The following is a 19,521-nucleotide window of genomic DNA, read 5'->3' on the forward strand; positions in this document are numbered from 1 at the left end:
CTGATGGAAAACAATTTGGATGGTTTGTCAGCAGCAAGACCACCTGCTGCCAAACAGGAGGCTGATGACAGAGAAACCGGCCACTTTGCCTTTCCTGCTTGCGTCAAGGTGCACCAGAGGAACCTTCTGCCAGGTGTGCTCGGCACTCCTGGAACCCCCTAAAACCAAAGGACCTTGTCTAGGTCCCCAACCTATGCGTATAGGCAGCTTTAGCTGGGGGTTTTGCAGGGACTGCCAATGATTTATCCATTTGCATGCTTGCCTTTGTTTTATTGAGTGCCACATCAGTGGAGGGCTGGAATAGCTCTTTACCTTCGAGGGGATGGTCGAGAACTCTGTTGCGTGAACCCACGCTTGGCAGGAGAAGTCTACCGCAACCATAAGGCCTCGAGCAGAAGCATCTACATGATGGGCTGCGGCCTCCAGCAGGTCCTGTGCCAGAACTCTGGCATCGGATAGGCCCTCTTTAAAATCTTCCAGCCTGTCCCTGTGGGATACATTCCCGAAATTCGGAAAGCTCCTTCCACAGCTTGAGATTTCCTGCTGCAAGGATGACTGGCATTTGCTTGTCGCAGCTGAAGACCTGAATTGGAAAAAACTTTTTTCCCCAATGGAGTAAAGAATTTTGTCCTCCTTGGACAGGACCCGAGAGGCAGCCATGGAGGATGTCGAGGACGGCTTGGACTGGAGCGTAGTGCTGACAGTACCGTTGATGAAGGGAGTGGACATGCAGTCAAGAGTATGTCCTCTGATGAGTGTAGCTTGTAGCGAGCAACAATTTTCCTATTTACATGCAACCCGGAATGAGGTTTCTCCCAGACCTTGCAGGCTTCAGCAAGCACATTTTCTTTTTTAAGGAAGAGGCCCGTTTGTTCTTGTATCGTAAGAGTGAACACCCCTAAAAATACTTCTTGTGGAGTCAGAGGCTCGGGTATTGGAATATCCAGCAACGCCATCCTATCCAAGACCCGGTCATGCAAAGCTCTGATAGAGTGGGGCGGGTCTTCGCTATCCTGGTCCATTTGGTCCTCGTCCGTTGTGGCGGGAGCAGAAAATTGATCCGCAGCACGTGATACTTCGGACACTGTGGGCATATTTGTTTAAGCAACTGGACTCTTAAGCAGTGGTGAAATTGGAGGCAGTGGTGGCAGTGTAAGAGGGGGGGGGGGCCCACTTGAAGAGGAGGAGGAGGCACTACCAAAACCTGCTGAGGAATAGGAGGAGCAGGATGTGGATCGAGAGGCTTAGGATACATTTCTTTGAATAGATCCTTAAAGTAAGCCTTCATCGGTTCAGAGTGCATGAGGCACTGGAATTTGTCAAAGAACACATCCTCACAGGAAGGTCTAGGCGGAGGAGTGGGTAGAGGCTGCTCTTGAGGGGCATACCTTTCTGTGCCTGTATACTCTCCACCAGCCTGTCTTCCCTGCAGCAGCAGCCACCCTGGGCTGGAGCCCTCGCTGCTTCTACATTGGAGAGGAGCATCAGCGTCGCCATGCACCATCCATTGTGCTGGGGGTAAGCTTCCCAACGCATACAGCAGTGCACACGAGTGTGCTTTTACCTTGATTGCCTCCATTGCACACAAGCTGTGCTTTACCTTGATTGCCTCCAGTGCACACGAGTGTGCTTTTGCCTCGATTGCCTCCATTGCACACAAGTTGTGCTTTACCTTGATTGCCTCCAGTGCACACGAGTGTGCTTTTGCCTCGATTGCCTCCATTGCACACAAGTTGTGCTTTACCTTGATTGCCTCCAGTGCACACGAGTTATGCTTTACCTTGATTGCCTCCAGTGCACACGAGTGTGCTTTTACCTTGAATGCCTCCAGTGCACACGTGTGCTTTTACCTTGAATGCCTCCATTGCACACGAGTTGTGCTTTATCTTGATTGCATGCCCATCTGTGCACTCACGCTTTTTGCCCAAAATGATGACGAACTTCCACGAGGCAGCCCAAAATGGCACTGCGTAAACTTATTGTGCATCTGTGTTCATGCTGCCTAGCAACGAGTGCTGCAGCAGCTGATTGGAGCCTTTCACCTATTTCCGGGCCACAGAAGCACCGGAAGGCGAGAGCCGGGTCCCACCCACGAAGGACCACTATTAAGGACCAGGCGCCTGTCTTTGCCTGTCTTGCCGCATTGCAGCCGCAAGGGGCAACGCGCTGTCCAACGACTTGCCGACCATTCAACCTTTTACAGCTGCTGCATGCCAGGCTCCAGCACTGATCACGAAGCTTGTCGGCAACCACCAAACCCTTAGTCACTGCACTGCTCCCTTGGCTTGCCTGGACCCCCTCACCCCCCCCCCCCCCCCAAGGGCTGTTACGGTGAGACACTCCACAAACATTTCCAAATGCTAATTTCCACTGTATGTTATTACGAGCCCCTTTCCATTCACACCAGTGACTCTCTTCATATCAATTAAGCAGAGTGTACTACTCGTACTGCCCTACCTTTTCTGTACCCATATGTGTTCCGCCCGATGCACAGAAGTGCTGTACTTACTAGTTGACCATGTATAGCGTGCCGTTTAGCATTTCATTCAACATTTAATACTGCACTACCATGTCTTTTCAATGTTATCGCTAAATCATGCAATTGCCTTATACACAGCAGTACTTAGCATGCCCGTAAGGTCTTCAACAAGCCATGCTACTGTAGCTATCTCGAGTATAAATGTGCTCAACTGCATCCGACTACTCTGATGTGTATATTCAGTTTTACTATTCCCTTGTCCAGCACATAGGTGCACAGTCGCTCTAGACTGCTCTGATTGTCATTAATAAGCCCAGCCTTTGCTATTACTTTCCAGCACATAACTGCTCTAGTACCCTAGCTCACTGGTAATCTGTTTAGTAAACGCATCTGGCACCGCCCAGCGTGGCATTTCTAGACCATATCCACGTAGCAGCAGCCTCCTGCACTGTTACTCGCCCAGACCCATTCTATAGGTGTGACATTCCAGTTACTCTACGGCTAGCCGGCACCCAGCCAGCTCTCTTCACTTAACCAAACCATGCCAGGTTGGTTGCTACTCCTGATGTTTCCATTTTGTATTGTACCGTATGATACACCCTGCACAGGCTCCCACTTTACTATCCATAGTAATGGCCTCTCCAGAGTAGCATGCCCCGCCACCACCCCACCCCCCGCCCCACACCTTTCCTGCCCCTCACCAATCCGTTTCCCCAAGATCGCCACCTGATTAATGGTCCTACAGACCACTTAGGGATCCAAAAGCCACAAAGAACCAGCTCACCCTATTTAACGACTAATAATATACCACCTAAAATGACTACTCTGGTCCTCAGCTCACGTAGACGCTCCAGACTTAGATCTCGTACCGGCCCCACGTTATGCTCGCCGAGAAGAAACTGCCTTAAAGTCAAGCAAACAAAACAAATCCCACTACTAGGACTCACAAGAACCAAAAGACTAAGATCCCGTTTCTTAAACAATCCTAGCATAAGTGCCTCCTCTTCCTTTGCCATCATAGGAAACTCACATCCACTAGTGACCCACACTAAATGTCCCAAAAGAATCACTACACCACCACAAGAACCATCCCCTCCTTTACATCTCAAAGCAGCACTCATTAATGCACAGGCCATACCTGCTCACGCCACAGAAATACATGACTATCACCGAACAACAACTTGACTACTTATAGTGACGGAAACCTGGCTCCACCAAGCATCCGGACCCTCACTCTCCATTGCCATTCCTCCAGACTACACCATCCCAAGGACAGACATAATAAAATCAGTAGGTGGGGGGAGTAGCTATTATTGCTAAAACCCATCTTAAAATAAGAACCTGCCTGCCCTATCGAGAACCCAGACGGTTACGAAGTCCTGCTAGCCAAGTTAGCTACAAACCAAAACACCACCATAAACATAACTATTTACAGAGCACATAATGCTAAATCTCAGCCAAACTTGGATGTACCTCTACTGCTAACACCACTTATTAAACCAAACACTAAATGTCTAGTCCAGGGGACTTAAACTTAGGATTTAATGACACCCAAGACCACAAAGCAGAAGCATTACACAGTGCACTCAAAGACATGGTATTCACACAACTAGTGAACGCCTCTACCCACACAAAAGGGAGAACATTAGACTGGATACTACCACTCAATACCCCAGTATCCATAGACTCCATTAACCCGATACCCTGGTCAGACCAGTATACACTTTTCTATTTTGTGCAACGAACCAGACCTACCTAAATCTATCGTTGAGGAATCTTATGTAACAGGAAACACGCAGAAACTTACAGCAGAAAATCTCAACCCCTTATTAGGCACCTCTCTCAATAATAAAAAGATCAATACTGAAAACCCTTGTGCCCTAGCTGAAATGTATCATAATTGTCTTACCAGTACAATTGATACCTTAGCACCTTAGTGTTTTAACAAAACCAAACGCAAGGATAAAAAAATCCTCTTTCTGGTTTAACAAGGAACTAGTCGCCTCAGATGGATCAAAAGATTGCTCGAACACCGGCTTAATAAAACCCATACCTTAGAAGCTCTGGAAGCTTTCAACTCTATAAATCAGCCATCATTACCCTAAAAGCAAATGCCTTCAACACCAGAATCAGTAATGCATCCTCTGACAGCAAAGAACTGTTCACCATACTCAAGGAGTTGGAGAACCCGATCCCCATAATCAACCCAGTCCAACCAAGTAAAGAATGGTGCCCCACCATCCAAGAGGCGCTGGCATCCAAAATCAAATTACTATAAAATAAAATCGCCAAAAGAAATCTCCTTTCCAATAAGCCGTCCACGTCTAACCAAATTTCCATGAACATAGGAGACACCACCCCGCTCTTCAACTTCTCACCAGTGTCACATGATGTAGTACTTAATACCATATCGAAACTTAAAGCCTCAAACTGCAAAGGAGACAATTTTCCAGCACACCTAATCAAATTATGTGCCCCTACTCTCACACCCATAATTACCAATTTCGTGAACGCCTCCTTCCATACCAATCAGGTCCCAACAAGCATTAAAGCGGCGTGGGTCACTCCTCTACTAAAAAAACCCACATTAGATCCTTTAGTGCCCACGAAATACCGGCCCATAAGGACTGTCCCCTTCCTACTTAAAATTATCCATAAATTAGGCTACAACCAAATACAAACCCATCTCGAACAAAACAATTTACTAGGAGCCAGACAATCTGGTTTTAGGTCCAACCACAGTACGGAGACTGCCCTCTTGGATTTAAAAATCCAATTGGATTCTATCAGAGACTCAGGCAAACTAGCCATCCTTCTGCGACTGTACTTATCAGCAGCATTCGATCTGGTAGACAATGAAACTTTGCGACACCCTAAAAAAAGATTTTACTAATGCTACTCAGTGGATCAAATCTTTAACGGACCACACATCCAGAGTTGCCATCGGTAACTATGCAGCAGACTCTATAGTAGTACCCATAGGAGTCCCCAGGGATCCTGCCTCTCGCCCACCCTCTACAATGCATATACTAAACTCCTCTTCTCGGCTCTTGACGACATGGGTGTCATCTACACCAACTTTGCAGATGACACCCAGATCCTCATCACCATCACAGGTGACTACACCCAGGACACTGACACTATCAACAAAGTGTATTCTATAATCCAAAATTGGATGGCCCTAAACAGTCTCTGCCTTAACGATGAGAAAACGGAGGTCCTCATCGTGGGCTCCCAAAAAAAGAATAAGCACCCTCCACACTAACTACTCTCACATCAACATTGAAGGTACACAGATCCCAGTACTCAAACAAGTTAAAACTCTTGGTGTATATATAGATGCCAACCTCACTATGCACAAACAAATAGCAGCCCTCTCCTCTTCCACAACCTACACAGCAAAACCTATTGCACTCAGCCGCCAATTTTTCACCCCCACAAATTGCATCACTTAAATAAAATCCAACTATTACAAAACAAAGCGCTTAGAGCTACTCTAGATACAAAGTAGTAAGGACATATATTTAGCATCAGGAGAGAAAACCACTGGCTGCCAATTGAAGCAAGAATCATCTTCAAAACACTCAGCACCGTCCATAAATGCATCACCAACAAAGCGCCCAGCTACCTCAACAACACCATCAAAAGAAAATCCCCTGTAGGACACTGAGATCTAATAAACTGGCCCTCTTGGAAGTTCCTCAATACAAATACAGTAGAGCACCAGGAAATAGTTTCAAAGTCTTAGCCCCTTCGCACTGGAACGCACTACCCCTTAGTTTCAAAAATTAGGACTCCCTACTAAGATTCAAAAAAGCACTGAAAACCTGGTTATTTAACAAATATTAACCTAACAGAATGCTATTGGCTCACCGCCCCCTTTGAATCTAAACAACCAACGTAACCCCATGGCCCTCATGTTCCACCAGGGGTCGCCTCTAGATCTGCAACTAGTGTTCAAACAAAATATGACCTGCTTCTGACCGATTGGAATTCAGTATAAGAAATGTGATCACATGATTCATGTGTATTTTAGTTTACATATGTTCTGTGTGATGGTAACTGTAACACTGTATAAAAATGCTACTATTTATTGAATTTTCGCCGTGATACCTGCGGGTCTGGGCGAGTAACAGATGTAATAAATAAATACCCCCTGGATTGGAGTGAGGCTGGTTGCCAAGAAGGCCTTCCGCCACCTGGATCCAGAAAAACGAAGGGAGCGGACGCAGGGGGGAGCAAGACAGTGTGTGGCAGCAGAAACTGTGCATGCCAGTCCATTGGAGGGCAAAAAGGATTTTTTTATCCACATTCTGGGGAAAATGCTGCTCGGCCCCAAAGGTAGGCCCCTCTGTACCAGCCATTGAGAAAGTTGGTATGGAAGGGCTTGTCAAAATCACCACCTCAGACTGTGCAGGTTTAAATGTCATTTTGTCACTACCTGAAGTGATCTGGGTCACAGGTTTCAGTGAGGCCATTGTCACTACAGGAGTTGTAGAGGATTTTTTTTTATCTGTTTGAGCCCTTTTACTGGAACTTCAGCAAAGCCTGTACTAGCAGATCTGGAGCGCTTTTGACCCGACTGACCCCTTTGGATTCTGCTGAAGAATTAGCCTTGAGTGAAGGAACCTCAGCAGTACTTGAAGACTTAGACTTCTTTGCCCCCTCAGCAGGATCAGTACGACCACACAATGGTTTGTGGGAAGGCCTAGGGTCACACCCGGTAGCCAGAGACCCTAAATGAGGCCCCTTGATCTTGCTGGTTTTAACTATAGCCCTGTTTGGGAATCCTCAGGGTTAACCAAGGTACCTTTAGTCACTGTACAGGAAACCTTGAAGCTAGGTTCAGTACGTTTAGTCCCAGACTTGGAAACCTCAGGAATAAACCCAGTCGAAACAGCTCCAGAACCGTTGGGCTTAATCTTGGCCCCCAGATGGGGAATTCTTGGAGGAAAATCCGGTTTCGACAGCCCTTGACAGGTTAGATCCCTTTCGGGACATTTCAGGGAAAACCCTGGTAACATAGCCAATTGGACCCCTCCTGGAACCAGAAGACCCCCTGACAGGGGTGCCCTAAAAAAGGAAGGAATTTACCGGACGCTTCCTTTTTTTCCATTGATGAACTGCTGTAAATGGGGGGGGGCGGTAGACGCTGGAACACCTGCCACCTGACGACCATACTCTGGAGTCCCCGGATAGAGTCGCAGTAGAAACAAGCGTCCCACCAATATGGACACGAATCCAAGGGGTAGCGGCATAGACTGAGGAAAGACGACTGCGGAACCGGAGCAGGAAGATGAAGGACAAGTGGAAACAAAACAGAAAATGCCCTACGATGCAAGTGCATCCGACCCCGACCATGCAGAGAAAAGGACTGAAGGGTGATGGGTGTAAAATAACGGAAGGACAAAAAGTTCTTGATGCTTCAAAAGGGCTCCAGTCCTGTCCCGATGGACAGAATATCCAAAAAGTATGGAGGAAAGGAGGCACGACATAGGCATATCAAAAAAAAAAAGACAATGATAGAATTAACAGGTTTCAATAAAAGTTTGAAGGATATGAAGTGGAACTATGATATATGATACAACATTTATAACGCGTCTGTAGACAAGGAGGGGAAACAAAGGGAGGACTAAAAACAACGATCTTACTAGGCCTTGTGTCATTCAGATTGCGCAAATGTGGGGAAGATGTAGGGGGAGGAGTACCAGGGGTTGAGGGGACGAGAGAAGTGCAGGTAACTCAAGTGTAGCCAGCTGGCCAGCTGATGGCTCATGAGCGCAGTGAGAAGGGACTGTAGGGTTGCAGGTAAAGACCCTTGAGTGCAGGGGAGCCCAGAGGCAGTGCGAGGGCAACTGGACATATAGGAGCCTGGGCCAGAGTTGAGAGGGTAGCCAGGTGATCAGCATGCTGAGCAGTCGGGGACATTATCGGCGGAGAGGAAGAGAGGAAGCAGAAGCAGAAAGGACGGTCTCGAGCTGCTTCCGGAACCGGGGGTGGTTTTGCTCAAGTTTGAGAGAGGCAGGGAGGCTGTTCTAGGAGGAGGCCCCTGCCGAGGCAAGAGATCAGCCCCTCACTCTCGGCTTGGAGAAACGTCTGACACTCAAGAGTTGGAGGTGGATGAGCGGAGAGATCAAGAAGGCAGATGTTTAGGAAGAGAAAGTTGGAGGGAGTGCAGTCCCAGGGCCCAGAAAGTCTTGTGGACGATGCAAAGGGGTCTTGAACTTGATCCTTGCAGCCACAGATTCTCTGGCCGGCCAAGGTGTTGGAAAGAGTAGTGACCGCTCAGTTACAGTCATCTAGACAAGCATCAAATTCTAGACACAGCACAGATTGCGGTGTGGGACAACGTGCTAATAATACACCGATGTTGTTGATAATGTTGGGCCACTATGCAGCATTTGACACAGTGGACTTTGATACTCTGCTTTCAAGATTTTCTAATGTGGGAGGAGTGTAAAACCAAGTATTAATCTGGGTTTGTTCTTTTCGCTGGATCATCAACATTTTAAGATGGGATATTTTTGTATCTACAGAAACCTCTATACACTGGTGTTCTACAGGGTTCCTCCCCCGTCTCCAATTCTTTTTAACATCAATATGCAATCCCTGATGAAAATACTCTAGAAACTGAATCTGTCTTACTGTTCTTTCACAGATGATACTCCGCTATACCTGCCGATTGATGATCCAAATGTGTCACTAGAAAACATCGAAAAATATACTGATGTAGAATGCATGATGGATGACCTTGAACAGACTCCAGCTCAATCCCCCTGAAAACAGAAATTATACTGTTAGGTCCAACAGGCTTAATGAAAAATCCAGCTCCTGTTCCTCCACCACATCACCCGTTTGGCTTACTTTCCGCCTATGTTCCAGGGTTAAGAACTTAGGATGCTATTGGCAGTATGATCATCAAATGATGACCACTGTTCAATCGGTATACTACATCCGCGGTTGCTTTGGTCAGTTCTTCCATTCTCCTTTTATCAGACAACAAGGGGATTTAAATTGGAGACCAAAAAACTACTAAGGGTAGCCTCATCCCAGTGTCCAAAGAGTGGACTGGCAGGCAGTTTATGGACCACGATTGTTGAATTCCATGCCTATCGAACTAAGAAATATCACCTCCCTACTTTTATGCTGGAAAGCTTTAAAACCCTATCTATTCCAATCACCTAACTAGGTCCAATCCTCGTATACCCCTTTTTTTAAGCTTGTACTTTAAGATCAGCACCCAAATGCAGTTCACTCTGCTTGGTGCGCGTTATAAAACACAAAATGAATAAATACAAATTGCTACTGAAATGCCACTTTTATATGCAGTCAAGAGATTTTAGAAACGTGCAAAGTAAACCATAATCCTCAATAAAACAAAGCCAAGACCAGGAGAATGAAAATGAGAATCAACAAAATAAAGAAAATAACCTCACATTGTCATAGAAAGTACTGTAAGGGTGTAGAAGGAGACCGACGCACAGGTGGCATCCTTTTGGCTATAGACATTTATTAGTGAGAAAATAAAAGAAAACTCTCTGACCCTAGTCCTAAAGAATAAGGAATCTGTCAGGATGAGTCTAAAGCACCGTCCTGTGTCCAAAACCTATTTTTAAACCTTACACTAAATAAATCAACTAAGGACAAGGGGTGGTCTTCTTGGTTCAGAAGAATGGCTCCCTTCTTCGGGACGACAGCCCAAAGTTCACCTGTGGGTGATTCATATGAAATGTTCTTCTCAAATGATGCGAATAACAAGTCTCTAAAGGTCCCTTGGGTTGGGGTTCCCGCAAGGGACCTAGAACAAAAGTCTTCTGGTCTTCACAGTATAAGGGGGACGACTCCCTCCCCTTGACCTTTCTCAAGGTTTCTCAGTGGTTTTTCCAGGACCAGTGGCTTTCTCCTCCTGTTCTTTTATCAGACTCTTCACAATGCCAAGAGAATGACTGCCACCTCTTGGCTCCTTCCACAGTGTTCATTAACACCGGGGGATCAAGTTCTTCACAGTGTCAAGAGAATGACTTCCTTCTCCTGGCCTCTTTCACAATATTCAGTGTTCACAGCCTACCTGGTTCACTACCTTGCCAGGTATGGTGACTATGATTTTTGAGGCAGTGCATTATTGGATGGGCTCTTCTCGTTTTTTCAATAACTCTACCCAGTTCACTTCCCTGCCAGGTATTTTTTTTTTTGGGACCCCCTCGAATTGTTTTTTCTTGCTCGCGCCCCAGACCCAGTTGTATTGTTTTCTTTCCCTCCGGTCCCAGACCCCTTTGGTATTGGTTTCTTTCTCTCGCCCGTGGTCTAGACAGCCTTGGTATCCCAGTCCGCGAGTGACTGCCACAATGAAGACTCTTAACCACTCCTTTTTGGGTGCAAGTCCTATACCAGTGTCTCACTACGTTATGATCCATCTATGTTCCCAGCAAGCCTCCCGGTCTCCCAACCTTCCTCGGGTTGCTCACCAGTCATCCTCGGCTGCTTCTGGGTTTCTCGCCCCTGTTCGGGTACCTCCTTCTCCCTCCAAAGTCAGCAACGGCTTTGCAGCGACTTCCTGCATTCGGATGGCATGTTCCAGGCAGATCACATGCTCCAGCTCTCGACCAGCTGGGGATTCTTCCTCCTGCTTCCAGGCACAGCCTGACCGCGGCGGACCTCTCTGGGACGTCTCTGCCGACAGGAAAGTGCCCCGTCTGACTGCTTCGTTCAGTTTCTGATCACAGGCGTTACAACTCCTGGCTTCTCCAAGGAGGATCTCTCTCTGCGTTTTAATTTCCCTCATATATGTTAGTTGCACCTTGGAAAATAGGAAGTCTTAAAAGACCAGACCACTCAGTATAGATTAGAGAGGTGCCCTTTATGCTTCCGCACTTATTCCTCGTCCCAGTACTGATCTTGAGGATTACCAGTGAGTCAGTTGGTCTCATCCTCGTCTCAGTACATAAGGGATATAGGTGCTTTGAAGAACCCACGCCTCTCACTCGTCCCAGTACTTTCTTCCATACTGGTTTTTACAGAAACAGATAGGAACACTAGGGATGGTGGTGTAAGGGGTTGGTGAGGAGGGTGAGTTAAGGTAAGGTGGGCCATAAGGAAACTGCGTTCTCCCCAGGTCATCATTAATCCCATAGGGGGCTTCCCTTCCCATGAGATCCGCTCGCCAAGTACCACCCCCAGGGGGACTATGGTAGCAGCCGCACCTCCATGGCCTCGTGGGAAGGGGCTCCCCCTAGGCGAGAAGCAATGACATCCGGGGATTCGTCGCAGTACTTAGAAAACAATATCTGAGTGTTTAGAACACAGACCCAAGAAGCTACAAGTCAGGAACTGATAGCCTTATAAATCAAATTTAACGTATGTTAAGAATACTGCAAAGAATGTGTTGTCGATTTGAATGGCAGTCAGCCATGCACAGCCATTTTGGCGAGTAAGTTAAAAGAAATTAAAAATAGCAAAATTCAACTACAGTCAGATAAAAGTTGTACCAGGAGTCATGGGTAAGTTGTAAAGCTGTGCACCTCTTTCGTAAATCATGTCCTGAACTAAGAACAAACTCATCCCAAATATACAATTGGGGTTAAGAAAAACAATTCTACGTATAAACACGTGTAATATTGTGCATCTCAGAGAGGAGTACAGTAAGTACCTAAATGAAAAACCCATTTCCATGCAAGCGAAAAGACTACGGCTAAAGCATAGGCAGTGAGTGTGTGAACTACAATAAACAAAAATACTCAGCCAATACTCTTAGAAAGATAAAACTGCTTTACGAAGTTGCATATTAATCAATAAAAAGAAAAGATGCATGCAAGTCAAACTGACCATGTCCATAAGTCAGGCAATCTAGGTCGCAAACTTGAAGGGACCAGAAATCCGACCATTGCTCTGGAATGTCTTTAGCAAGTAAACAGAGTGTGACTTTGTTGGTAAGGCTAGATCATGGCGATAGAAAGACAGCACGCAATGTTTTTTGATTCGGATGATCTTCCGATGAAGGACCCCAAACCCAGCATGTACACTGGGAATCCCACTTTCATCCATGGATTCTCAAATCCATCTGCATGATTGAAGATGGGCTGAAGCCTCCGGAATTACCCTTCACCAATCACAGAGAAGTCAGAGAAAATAAAGTTGATCACCTGCGATATACCTTTTATAAAAGCTATTCAAGATAGTTTCATTAGTAGAACAAGAGCTTCTGGGACAAAGAATTGTGTGTTGTTTGCAAGCTCAGGCAAAAGGTAATATCCAACTATGCCCTGCAACGCATGAACGAGGGGTATTTTTAAAATAATTAAATGTAAAAAGGATTAGGCAACGAACATTATGTCAAAGTGTTTCGCGTATGCAAGACGGACTGCAAAGGATAAAATGTACCGTTACACACCGTGTCCTAATGGTTCAGGAGACCAGATGAAACTAGTATGGCTGAAACACTGTTTTTGGGATGCGATAGTTTTCATGCACTTGGAAATCTCAAAGGAGGCCGTGGACAATGCACCAATCACTCCCTGAGGCACTTACACCCACACTAAAACTAATGTGCAAAAGGAAAAGAAGTGCAAATGAATACGATGTGGCTGAAGCTTTGTGAATAAGAGTTTCTTTAGAGGAATCGTGTGCATTTGTTTCACGTGGCTGCAAGTGCTTTGGGGAGCAAGATGCCCCAGTTGTCAGCTGGACCCCAACACGCTCAGACAACTATTTCACATGGCCTTGGTGGACAGAGACGCATGTCTAGACTTCATACTGGTGTGAATCATGGAAATAATGGCACTGATCCATTATTTAGGCACATATCACGATACCCGACTGATGGCAGAAAGATTATCCACTAGGAGCAATTAATGGGTCTCTGTACTGAAATGTGAAATATTGCTGCAATGTAACAGTGCCCCTGTGCCATACTTATTCTGTGTAGGTCTAGTAAGGGATATAAAGTTACTAAGTTGCAACAGCATCACACATGCCTGAGGATACCTCAAAAAAAACACTTTCTTTGCATGCGTCTGAAACAAAGCTCGATGCTTGGGTGGTAGGGTCATAGTAAACAGTAATACTCAACAACCAAGGCAAGATATTGAATTTTATTCATAAAAATTACAACAGAACATGGAACAAAGCCACGTATGGACAATTCTCACATTTAGAAAGTTAGTCGTGGTGGCCTTCAATCCTGGAAAATATAGTGCAATCACGCCCAACTTCCAATGGCCCCTTAGTCCCCCAGCATCCTTTCCTACCATGGTGTTGGATTGCTAAGAAATCCCTCATTATGCTCATGCAGGAGAGAAAAGTCAACAATCCGAGGTTTCTGGTAATCAAAGGCACAACATTATTTAGCATATAGGAAAATGGAAATAAGGCATCCAGTGAACGATCTGTGCAATTGCGCTTACACTAATTACAATGGCAGTGTTTACATTTAAACCCTACTAATGTTGCCTGGTTCAAATATTAATCAGAAACTGGTTTTATATATTGGATTCTGGCACATGAACCGGCCCCATAGATTTGGCACACATTTTTCAAAGCCCCCACGTTAAACCAAGAGTTTGAATTTCCTAAATTTCTTAGTTGGTCAGAAAAATCTGAGGGGTGCTTGAACCCATAAAGAGGCAGGGGTACACATGACCACCACAGGGGTCAGACCCCTTGGCTCCAGAGGTATGAAGTATCCAAGATTCGCCCTCTCTCCCAAAAACCTATAAAGCAAACCATAGGTTGCAATTAAACTTCCTGAATATAGTGAAATGGTGGTGCAGTGATCCGCCTGGCAGGGAGGTCAAAGAGGTGAAGGTTCCTTCTGACCTTTAGTGAGCTACGTGCATCTATATGGAGAAAGGAACAAAGACTTTCCCAAGAACACCACATTTCACCCATGAGTTACACCTGCATTGATTTCCATGCAGTGTGACATCTATTAGAACATTCTCAGCACAAGAGGAAAATCCAGCTTTCAGGCTCAGGTCTAAGTGTTCAGTGTCCCAAATTCCACACAGAGGCTCTATGAAAGCGCGGGGTGCAGCCCAAACGACGTTCTACTCCCAGTATTTACGACCAAACCTCGCCTGCCTTATTAATCGAGGTCTAATAGCCATTTAGGACCGAGTGCCTCACTGTCGTTCAGGAGGGCGAGTAGCAGCAACAGTGGGCTGATCAGTGGACCCCGCTAGCATGCGACTGATCAGGATAAAACATTTATTCAGAAAATAGATCTTTAATATATTCTTGCTTAAACTCTATAGTTCCATTGCAGTGGAGATGAAATTCCTGCATCCATTTCGGTTCACACTCTTTGGTTTAAATAAGCAATTTTAATAAGAGCTGAACTGTAATAGGATCAGGGGATAATACAACTCTTATTGTGCCAATGCATATACATCCCATCATGTAATACATTTGCATTAAACGAACTGCATACATTCTAGTTAACATATTTGTCCCAACTCTGTAGCTAAAATAGAACATCCTAAGAAGGACAAGTGGAAATGGGTCCCCAAATTCATGAGAGCAATCCAGTAGTAGCTCAGTAATCATGGAATCAAAGACATGACACCATGCGAGTAACGGGCACAGAGAATCAATGGCGACAACACCAAATTCAGTCAATGTACCGATACTGCTTTCTGGGGCACTATTTTAGGACTTTTGTGGATTTTGGGCTTACTTTTTTGATAGCTTGTGTTAATAATTACGTTATTTTCACTTTTCATACTCATAAAACTTTAGAGGAGAAATAAAATGTTAGCACATCCCTACAACCCCATCAAATCAAAACCTATGAAATTATGTAGAATATGAAAATCACAATGTTGCATTCTCTGTTTTTGGAAAAGTAGGTGAAACATGAATACACTGTTTTTATTGAATGAATGTCATATGGAGAAAATTGGACCTCCTAATGTTAGGGCACAAAATAATTGCTGGTGGAAGCTTTGGGCTGCAGAGGCAGGAAAAGGAAGACTTCCTTTGCACACTTACTTGTGAATGGGTGTAAAAAGGTTGCCTGTTTGCATTAAACACATCGTCACATGCAGGATTCTCTCCTGCTGACCTCCAGGGAGGCCATGCACAAAAGGTGAAAAAGGAGACGTACATTGGACCATTGAGGTTCACAAGAAGATGGAGGTAATAGGAATGTGTTGAAATGAAGTGTAACGATGAGCTAGCTGGACAGATGGTTATTAAATACAGAATACCTCCGACCTAACCTAAAGTGTTTTCCAGGGCATCGCCAATTCTCCCAATGCAAGAGAAAAACTACGTTTGGAATCTGCAGTCGTGAAACCCTGTGTAGGCTCTCGCCCCCTCCCCTCCACCCTCCCCCAACTACAGTTAAGAGTGAGCCTAGGATATTATATCATCCTTTGGGAACGGCACGCACTGCTTTCAGTGCACCAATGGAATCCAGGTGGGCATCATGATCAAGAGATGCTGAACAAGTTACCAAGACAGTGGCTGACAAAAGTAGATGATTAAACCACTCCCGAGCGCCAGTGTTCACAAGCAATAGGATATTTCCAAGACCTTATACAACAGGGCAGGATGAAACGCAGGCGAGGGCTGCCTCGGTATGCCAAGTGACGCAGATTTGATTTCAGGAGCACAGCGCTGGGAAGTATGGCTAAAGAGGACATCCGTCACACCCTCTGGTGTTAGAGTTCACTTCTTTAGGAACATCCTCAATAATGATGCCTGAGAGGAAATCTTCAATAGGCTAGTGGAAGAAAGGCATTTCGACCAAAATAATGAGCCAGCTTTACCATGCTCTGGGCATGGGACAGGACTACTGTCCCTGCAAATAAGATCTCTAAAATGTTTACAAATCTGAACACATCTGGACCGCTTTCTAAAAATACATTTTGGGGTAATTATAAAGTACTATAAACCTTTTTTAATTTGCATATATCTAGAAAAATATGTTTACATTTCTCTACAGCTACAGTAACTGTACTTTCCGTATGTCACAACCAACCACCTTATTTACAATATTATACAGCAGCAGGAAGGAGGAGTGCCAACATTTGATGAGGCAATGGTGTCTACCAAAAGATTTTCACTCGGGCACAATCCGAGGAGAGGAAAAGGCATTTTTGCAAATTATAAAAGGTCTGTATTTTTATAGTTGGCGACAATGCTCAGGGCACTTCAAGTAAGTAGCAGGGATCCCAATTCTGAACCAGGTATTCCTGCACTACAAACAAAATCAACAAGTAAGGGAGAGGACTAGTAAACACATGGTCATGACAGTAACCTCTGCTCAGCAACTGGGAGAGGGCGTCCAGCATACGTTATTTACAGTACAAAATCAATATACAAGATTTAGAAAGTCGGTTTTCCCCTTTCACAACGTTGGCAAGCTGTTTGTCACTTGGCCGAGTGTCCAGAAACCTCTCCATGCTCAACTGAGAGCTGTCCAGGTGTGTTCACTTCTGTACGTCTCACACGTGCTTATCAAAAGGTTAAAAAAACTTAAAAAAACAATAAGCTGCTCCGTACCCTAACTGGGGACATACAGAAGCAATCTTCCTGCATTTTAGGGTAAGATGTAATATTCCAAAATGAAGCCTTCTGCGATGACACAAATGTACCAAAGAGGGGAGCCAGCATGATCCGGGTGGTCTGGCCATGGTTAATGAAGACTGGCTGCTCTCAAGGACTCCCGACTGTAAACAATCAACCTTCGGCACTGCTCTGGCAATAAACTATATGGCAGCCCATGACCACGCTCAACTCCCACTTATCAAAACCTTGCCGAAAAGCAAATCAAAGACTCTTACGATACTGGGTCGTGCTAGTAGATGAAGAGTATTTTCAACACTATGGTAATGCCCTCCAAATTGACTCCTCTCACGCACAGCCCCTTTGAATGATAGCCCAGCTTTGGGTAGTTGTATATGGTTTGCAAAGAAAGGATTTATTTCAGTAACACCTTTACGGGGAAAATGTCTGTTTTAATTTCCGCTTTCCAGATTTTTCTTTGTGTCAGTTCTTCATTTAAAGTGATTACTTCTTTTGTGCCCTTTGACAGTTTGTCGCCTTCTGGAATTTTTTCCTGCTTTTGGCGAGCTAAAGTATGGTTTCTCCCCAGTGTGGGTTCTCTGATGTGCAGTGAGGCGGGAGTTGACACTGAAGCTCTTCCCACAGTCGAGACACTTGTGGGGTTTCTCTCCTGTGTGGATCATCACATGCACCTTTAAGTGGTATGACTTGGTGAACCCTTTCCCACACATCTTGCAGGTATATGGCCGTTCACCCGTGTGCATTCTAACATGAACCTTCAGGTGAGAGTCCTTAATGAAGGTCTTCTGGCACGCAGTGCATTTGTATGGCCTCTCCCCAGTGTGGATTCGCTGGTGAATTTTAAGTTTATAGGCATTTGAGAAGCTTTTGTCACATTCCTTACATTTATACAGCACCTCTTCATTGTAAGTTAGCTGGTTATGATTGGAATTGCCTGGAGTCATGAAGACATTCACACACTGCGCACTTGTCCGATACTCGCTGATCGTGTGGATCATCTGATGTTTGATCATATTCTCCTGCACGCTGAAGCCTTTTCCACACACAGGGCAACGGTATGCTTGGTCCCCTGGACGGGCTTTCAGTCCAACAAGAGGGATTGTCTCCTCACCAGAATCATAGTCGTACTCGAAGGACCCATCGAGAAGGTACTTGGAAGGAAATCTTTGCTGCATCATCTGCTGTTGTTGCCAAATAGTCTGTTCATCGGAAAACAGAGGAATGTTCCCAGTCGTTTGTCCTAATGCGCTTTCGTGCTGAAAATGCCTTTCAGTGAATTCTTCGGGGGCGCTCATAGGGTCCATAGCCATGGGCCCATAATCTACAAGATCAAAAGGAGACTTGAGTCATCATGGGCTTTACATTCTGAAGCAGAAACACAAGCCACACAGCAGCACAGAAGGTCTCATCCTCCTAAGGATGCAATTGTGTCTACCGTCATCTACCTCAAACAGTGGGCTAGAGCAGCCCAAGATTGGGAGAATTTTCAATGGGTACATTTAGTTCGTCCCGGGATACTACTATAGGGATGACCTTATTTACAAATCGATTGTTTGATTAAGTACTTGGAAAAACATTCACTGGGCAAGGTTTAAACAAACCAGCAGATTACAATATACCATTACAATTGTTTTATTTTCTTTCTAAGCGAACGGAAATTCCTACAAATATTTACAGCACTGTCAACTAAAAAGCGGACATAAAACTGATGTTTACCATTGTTTCGCAAAAGGGATCCTTTGTGTGTTCCACCCCTGAGGATCCAGTTGTGGAGGGAAAAAAGCAGAAGACACGGGGCTCCCGAGGAAGGTGCATCTAACTGTGTCCATCCTCCAACCACCAAATCAAGCCAAATATAAACCCAAAACAGTCCCACTTCCGTAGGACGTCTAGACGTACAATTAGAGCGCTCAAAGGTTGAACATCGTAAACACTATTTTGCAATGCAATTGATAAGAACTTGGCACAGAATTATCATCAGAGTGAACCAACTAGATTGATAGGAATGTTCCGGAATCTATGCTGTGTGCAATATTTGATTGCCACAGGCCCTTTTGTCTCAATATGCTATCAAGGAGCAAGCGTAACTAACAGGCACATTGGTTAGGGACTCCATTCTGTCTTTGGTGCAATATGATGTAGTTCTTTAGTAAGTATGGTATCTTACAGGTTGGCAATAGGGGACTCGTCACTGGACATGGGCCTCTAAATTTCACCACTTAGCAGCCACACAAAAACATAATCTGCATGACAACCCATTCCTGTTTCTGCTCTCCTTAGGTCCATTTCTGAATGCTGTGTGGGAGTAAAGAGCACTGTGCTGGGGAAAGCAGCCGTCTGACAAACCCACCAAAACCCCCAACAGAGGTCCCACTACCCAGGATGACCACACTGAAAAGGGCTGTCGATGGACTATAGTTTGGCTGGATAGAACTGCGGAATTCACTTGGAGGGTACCTGCTATTGAATGAATCTGTAAAAGCGAAGTGGACTGAGAACCATGGAAAGTCTACAAA

At 45.2% G+C, this 19,521-nt stretch overlaps 1 protein-coding gene across 8 annotated transcripts in view; it reads right to left on the reverse strand.

Moving 5' to 3' along the window:
- Positions 1-19,521, reverse strand: part of LOC138452992 (zinc finger protein 383-like) — a 700,934-nt gene that overhangs the window by 251,323 nt on the left and 430,090 nt on the right. The window contains exon 9 of one of the 8 annotated variants that reach the window (XM_069605384.1): positions 13,548-18,326. The exons of the other annotated variants lie outside the window; for them this stretch is intronic. Within the exon in view, the coding sequence (XP_069461485.1) occupies positions 17,476-18,326 (851 nt within the window). The 3' untranslated portion in view covers positions 13,548-17,475. Of the gene's footprint in view, positions 1-13,547; positions 18,327-19,521 lie in introns of those variants that run through there. 8 annotated transcript variants of the gene reach the window in all.

This window comes from Ambystoma mexicanum, chromosome 4p (genome assembly GCF_040938575.1).
Source record: "Ambystoma mexicanum isolate Mex_15411 chromosome 4p, UKY_AmexF1_1, whole genome shotgun sequence".
NCBI classification, from domain to species: domain Eukaryota; kingdom Metazoa; phylum Chordata; class Amphibia; order Caudata; family Ambystomatidae; genus Ambystoma; species Ambystoma mexicanum.